This window comes from Anthonomus grandis, chromosome 9 (assembly GCF_022605725.1).
Source record: "Anthonomus grandis grandis chromosome 9, icAntGran1.3, whole genome shotgun sequence".
NCBI lineage: Eukaryota > Metazoa > Arthropoda > Insecta > Coleoptera > Curculionidae > Anthonomus > Anthonomus grandis.
Window position 1 is genome coordinate 14107346 of NC_065554.1, and position 7415 is coordinate 14114760.

Consider the following 7415-nt stretch of genomic DNA (forward strand, 5'->3'; position numbering starts at 1 on the left):
ATCTTCAGCAATGAGAGAAGCTGAATTCTAAGTTTGTACAGTTTCTCTGTTTGCTATGTCGTTATATTTTTATTTTTGTGTTCTCTTTAGTCACTGAAACATCCTTTTCAGTTATTAAGTAATTTTGATGGTTAGGTTGAATAGCGAAAGGTAGACCTCGCCAGTATTCTTTAATTTTAAATTTAATTTATCTGAACCAAATAAAAAATCTGTTAATTTATTTATTTATAACTGTAGAAAACCATATAATATTTTTTCCATTCTTCATACTTTTTTTATGCACTATATACGAAGTATATAGCGTATATTTCAGTTTTTTTATTAAGGTTGAATTTCAGAGTTCCGCCGTCGTTGCCTTTTCTAATTAACCAATAATTATTTGACTCTGATTTTTTATATTGTTACTTTTATAAATATAATTATGTTTATTAATTACGTTTAAATATATAGTACTTCACTCATATTAATTTAAGTGAGCTGGCGAGATTAAGAAAAAATAATTAAATTTTTTTATAACATAATTAATAATAAAGTTACGAATGTTTTAGTATAATAAATTAGGTATGATGATAGCTTTAACATTAATCATAATTTAAATGTAATAAAAAACCTGTTCAAAATAAATAAAAATGTAATACACACATCAAAATGGTGTAAGGGCCAAAGGGATTAAAAGATAATTAAATAAAAATTGGGAGAATTTATCAAAAATACAAAAATTCGTCGTAGTATACCGGGAAATAAATAGCGTGGATGAACAGCTTCCAGGATTTGATTCTGATAATCGTTTCCTGTTCTTCAATCGAAACCAGATTAGTCCGAAACTCTATCAAAACTCCAGTTTACACCATCAAAGTTTCGCCTTAATATTTATCAACTCATTGTTGATTGACGCATTGCCAGGTGTTCGCCACACTTTCAGCCTTTTTGTATCAGAACTTAAACCAAATATTGGTTGATCAGTACAAAGAATGTATGCCATTTACGCTTTTGCCAATTGTGACGTTCTTCGGCTCATGCTAACCTCCTTGAACGACTTCCGCGAAATAGTAGTGGGGCTCTAACGGGACGTCTGCCTTAAGGATTGTTTTGGACTTATACTTAAACTTGTGTAGTGCTTTTCTCCTTTTGTCGTATAAAAAACTTAAGCTAATACCAGTTTTCGAGATGAAAGCGTCTACGACATTTTATAAAGGACCTTTACTTAGATTCCGAAACAACTTCCTAGCAATAAAACAGATCCAGACGTGTTAGGGATAAACAGATCGGAGTAAAAATTGTTTAAATATAAGAAATTTATTCATATGTTTAGGATGTCTAGGTAAAAAACAACTTTTAATGGCTCTGCTACGAGGCCAGCTGCCACCATGATTTGGAGATTCAGAAAAACCGTACCTGTTGGGTATGTACCATGTTGCCCGAATCGATAACTTTCACAATCCTTAATATTGAAATTTACGGTTAGGCTTCTCTCACGATGCATCCGGTATCATCCAATCTGGATACCGACGTGAAAAGGTTCAGTTACTACTAACAAGGGGTAAGAAAGAATCTAGGAAAGGGCTCCGAAGGATAGGAAGGGAGATGACTACGTGTTGACTGGGTAAATTTATAGTAAGCGAGGATTTTGAAATTTCTTTTTTGACATATATGGAAATGCTTCTGACTTAAGCTTAGTAACAATATGGCGAGTCTTATAAAAGAAATACAAATTTGTGCCATATAAGTACATTCGACCAGTACATTGTTGTCTGGTAATAACGAAATAAGACTTTCTTTTTGCAACTGGTTACGTAGTGCATATTATGTAGGTAATAAAATGTTTGTACACTATTGGTCTCAAGAATATCTTTTCCTTACTGATCCCAGAAGCCCTCAAAATCAATTTAGTATAAACGTTTGATGTGGCTTAATACGAAAACAAATAATAAATGTTTTATGATGGCACTTTGACTGGAAGGATGAATGTTAACCTCATAATGTCTGGAACGCTGAAAAATTATTTAGATAATGTTAACTTGGAGAGATAGAAAAAAAAAACTTTCCAACTAAATGGAGCATCTCCCCATCAACTAAATAAGGTAAGAATATTTCCTAATAAGCCCGATTCGTTGGCCGCCTAGCTCACCAGATCTAACCACTCTTGACTTTTATTCTTTTGGTTACATAAAGAATGAAGTGTATAAAAAAATACAAAACCGCTGATGAACTTCAATCACATACTAGGCAAATCATTGGATCAATAGATGAAACATTAATCTTAAAAGCCACAAGATGCGTGCTTAAGTATGTTCAGAAATGTATTAAACAAGATCGCGATGTTTTTGTTTATTTATTGTAAATTAACTAGGTTTACTTCATTAAATTTTTATATTTCAAAGCAAATTTGGTAAAATTATTAATATCGCTGTAACTTTATTACCTTTAGGTTTAGGCTATTAGTATTAAATAAACTCTTTTATTTAGAACATTATTATCTTTTGATTTATATAAAAAATATACAAGTAAAAATATAAAGAGATTTCATTTAGCAGAAACACGTTTTTCACATTTCCTCGAAAACGCGATGTTTTTTTCCTGTTTCCACCATTTTAATCAACAGAAAAAGACCTACTAGTTTGCTAATTCAACTAACCTTTTATCTAACAAAAATACCAACAGTGCCAACTTAATTGGAGGCACCCTGTATAGTAAGCAATAATTATTAGAAACTGACTTCATATTGTTATTTTCATTATTATAACATTTATTACTTGCACTAAAACAGTATTTTAATCATATTGTTTTAAGTGAGATAGTTAGATAAAGTATTACATTCTTTTATGTTTAATTACTTTAACTTTAATTACAATAGAATTATTGAAAGAAAAAACTCAACAAATCAAATAAAAACATATCATATTACTTCTAAAACAACATGATACTTTAAATTCACTTTTTATTTATTGTTTATTTATGTTTTTTACTTATAATACTTTTATTTAACTAGTATTAAAATCATAAAAAAAAATTTTAACGCGAAGATTAAAAAAAATTTACATACAATTAAATTAACAATATGCATTTAGATAAGCATGCTTATACCTTCTACTAAATTGTACTTATTTCAAACTACTTACCCTCGATGTTAAAATGACTAACCATACCGCACAAAGAAGAATTTTCGTTTTCCTAATTTTTCCGAAAATATGCCGCTAGACTGGGTCAATGGTCGTTTTGCAACTATACCACTTTCACTAGGAACGTATTTTTTTTTTTTTTGAAAAAATTATATGCACGACCACCACTTGTGTTTATGTAAGCGCACACGACTCTCGTATGTCGCTTAAATAATATAGTATATATTGTTACGTTCAAATAAAGAATTTAATAATTATGTGGTAGGCATTGAATAATGAGACGCGATAATTACTTTTTAATACGAGGGGGGGTCGATTTAAAGGACCATTTGAGGTTTTAAGTAAATCAATAGTAGTTAAATTGATTTTTTGGTAGAATTGGAATTTAAATATGCACTAACACGGAGCTAAAGAATTAGAAAATTTATTATTAAAAAAAAAAACTTATTGCATTCCAAGGAAAATGGAGAAACTGGGACAGAGAATGGAATAGGATAATGCTGTCAGATTAATCCCGATTTTACCTGGAGCTCCATGATGGTCTAAGAAGTGTCGGGAGTCAACGAGTTGGAAGGCGGTTTTCCAGTGGTGGTTCATAATTAAATTAGCCTACGTAGTTTAAGGTCAGTTGAATGCCTAAATAGACATTAACGAAGTTCTGAACCAATACATTCAAGGCCTGGATAATGTAACATTACAAAGAGATAACGCCCGGGCTCTTCGTTCATTCGATGTCTTAGCATTGAATTTCCCCAAACATCCTTGCCATTTTATCAACATTATCTAAGAACACCTTGTTTTTTTTTAACCAAACTTGCTTAGCAAATTTAAAAGATGTAGCCAAAACAGGAATATTATTGTTAATTCGGTTTTGCTTGTTGGGCTATTCAGTGATAACTTTTATTGAGCGCATAAAGTGAAAATGCTTCATTCTCTTCACGGAAGAACTGAAATTATTTCCATTTATGGATGGGTTGGAAAGTGCGCACGAAGGAAGGCATTGGTTTTCAATTAAAAAAAAAATAAAATTATGAAGTCACTGATATGTCCTGGATTTGGTAATAAAGTTTTCCGATGCTGAGTGAAAAAAAAACATGAGTGATGAATGGGGAACCTCAACTCAAAGTTTTGGGATTATTTGCTGCAGAGCCCACCAGTTCCTTGGGGATAGTATAAGAACAGATACGAATATCACACGAGACAGTAAAAAAAGGTACTGAAAATACCTAAAATCCACGCAAAACAACGTCATAGGAACTCTATAACGATGATTTTGATAGAAGAATAGAGTTTCGTGAAATCATGATCCGTCAAGTCAACGCCATCATTTATTCGAATATCTGTTTCATGGAATATCTGTGATGAATGATTTTGAATGAACAAAATTGTCAACATTAGAGTGACGAAAATCCGCATGTGTTTTGAAAAAAACATACACAATATTCTTAAAAAGTTAATGTTTGGGCTGGTATTTTTGGAAATGCGGTTATTGGTGTGTTATTTATTGAAGGAAACTTGACTGGCAATCTTATTATGCTTGTATGTCTATTAATCCTCTTATCACCTATGAGCTAGAAACTCCAATTGATACAGAGTATAATTCAGTTTTACAGCAGGCTTTGTTAACATTCCAGTAAGACTGCTTTACCTAATTATTTTCTTCCGGTCCGATAATGGTTGTGAACTATCGGTTGGATTGGCAGAAGGGGACCAATTAAATGGCTTAAACTTTTTTCTTTGGTGATATCTTAAACCCATTATATAAACTTTATATATCCATTATTAACCGTGTATAAAACATAACCTGCCAATATTACTGATCTCAAAGAGCGAATTTCATCAAAAAGCCGCTCAATTCAGGGTTAAGTTCGAAAATGGATTTTATTATTGTTTACAAGAAAATGGATAACATTTTTAACAACTTATAAGATAGTGTGTAGTTAGATCTTATGTGTATTATTCTAGAAATTTTTCATCCACAAATAAAAAGTAGTTTTTGCTGAAGTTAAAGAATCAATAAATATAACTTCAATTATATAAGCTAGGTTTTATTCTATTATTCAGCAATTTAAACGGTGTATGATTGGAAGAGTAGGCCTTCTATTCATTTGTACTACAAGAAGATCCAATGCAATAGTTTCCGTATACACATATGAATAAAATTGACGTGTCTTTTCAATTTTTATATTATTAACTGCAAGAAAGATATTAAAGGCAGGAAACTTTCAAAGTAATACCCTGTTAGTAGAGGTATTACACCTCTTACTTTAAATAAATTCTTATTAGAAAATATTTTTTGTATCATAAATAATTTTTAGAATCTATTTTTTAGATTGATTTAGATTGATTTAGATTTTTTAGAACTTTTGAACATCTTTAGATTCAGCAATTTTTTTAAAACCTAATAATTATCGGCCAATTGCATTGACTAGTAGCCTCTCAAAATTAATTCAAAAGTGCATAGAGCTAGGACTTAACGAGTTTATCCAGTAAAACAAGTTAATTTCTAAGCATCAATATGGATTTAAAGAGAACTTTATCACTGAGGATGCCGTTATATCCCTTACGGAATCTGTCAATAAAACTTTTCGAGAGAGGAAGTTGTGTATGGGCATATTCCTCGATTTAAGTAAAGTTTTTGACACTTTGACACATCGAATTCTACTCAAGAGTACACAAGTTCGGTGTGCTATAGGTTACAGTCTTGGGACCAATTTTCTTTTTTGTATATATAAATGAATTACTCAATTTATTGACGGATGAAAAGGGAGAAGTGATTTGCTTTGATGACGATACGGCCATTTTAGTGAAAGAGAGCAACTGGAAGGAGAAAAAAAATAAAGCAGAAAATGTCATAAAAAAAATGAAACCTGGTTTGATCTGAATTATTTAACGATAAATGCAAACAAATCTAACTTTATTTTTTTCTTAGTAACAAAATATAAATCTGCATTTCTAGATAGCCTTACTATTCACGATCATAACTGTTCAGATTATTTTTAGTGTAAATGTCACTTAAAAATAACAAAAACAACAGAAATAAAATATCTCGGAATAGTTATTGACTCTCTTAATCTAAATTTTTTGGCGCATATAGAATATGTGTCAGCCAAAATCAGAAAGCTCATTTATAAATTCTACCAACTAAGGCAGTTTATGGACTATCATTTACTAAGGTTTATTTGTCTCTCGTAGAAAATATACTAAATTATTGTATTACTGTATGGGGAGCAACAAATAAAACAATTATAAAACCTTTAGTAATTACCGAGAAATATATATTAAGAATTATTTAAAAACAACCTAAACTGTACTCATCTACTGCTCTTTTCTGTGAAGCTAATGTATTAAAATTAAATCAATTTTATGTTAAAGCAGTAATTAGATACATATCAAGAGACAAATCATTTATAAGTTTTCCAACTCATACATTTAACACTAGGGCAAACTGTAAAAAAGAAGCAGTAACACAAAATGTAAAACTTGCAAAATGTCAAAAAAGTCTTTTTCATATAGTGCCAAAAATAAACAACATGCTTCCATTTAATATAAAAAATTAAAACTTTAAATAAAACGCAAAATTAATACATGGTTACTTGTAAATAATATAGATTAGTTTACTAGATGACTTTTTTCGTGTTTAGTTGCTACTCTATTTTCTGGTATAACTTATGCCTTTCATCATTTACATATTTAAGGACTTAGTGTAATATTATAATATTTACCATTACTTATAATTAGTTCTTTATTTGTATTTCATTAAACCATGTGCACACACAGATTGAGATCCATTGTGCACTCAAGAGATTTATATTATATGTATATCTCGTATAATATTTGCGATATATTTGAATTCGAATCTGAATTTTAGTATATCCTAAATAATAACTATATAACCAAGTTAAACTTCATCAAATTTATTAGTTAGAGTTAAATAGCGTGTTTTCAAAATTATATGTCTAAATGATATTGCTCTAAAACTACTTAAGTATCTGTTTCTCGACCTTACTTTTCAGCGTTTTTTTTTACCAGCATGCAAAATAGCTGTATCTTCCCTAAAGCTTACTTTGCCTTGCCACAAGAACCCATGGAGTACGAGATAATTACAGGCTCAGTACATATAATATCATTTTTGACATATTGTTTTGTATTAATGCGTTTTGAATTGAGCCTGTAATAATGAGAAATTCTTCTGCTTTTGAATAAGGATCAATTCAATATATCTGAAAAGTCACATGTGCTGAAATTAAATAAATAGATCAAAATTAGCGTATTTTATATTAATATTTTTTAGTG

General features: G+C 30.1%; 2 protein-coding genes across 4 annotated transcripts in view; one reads left to right on the forward strand and one right to left on the reverse strand.

Moving 5' to 3' along the window:
• The window catches only part of LOC126740090 (polyamine-transporting ATPase 13A3-like), a 47442-nt gene extending 44112 nt beyond the window's left edge, over positions 1 to 3330 (reverse strand). Inside the window, exon 1 of the mRNA XM_050445965.1 lies at positions 3120 to 3330. Within this exon, the coding sequence (XP_050301922.1) occupies positions 3120 to 3144 (25 nt within the window). The 5' untranslated portion in view covers positions 3145 to 3330. The remainder of the gene's footprint in view (positions 1 to 3119) is intronic.
• The window catches only part of LOC126740106 (fatty acid-binding protein, adipocyte), a 484513-nt gene that overhangs the window by 377823 nt on the left and 99275 nt on the right, over positions 1 to 7415 (forward strand). The window lies entirely within an intron of this gene.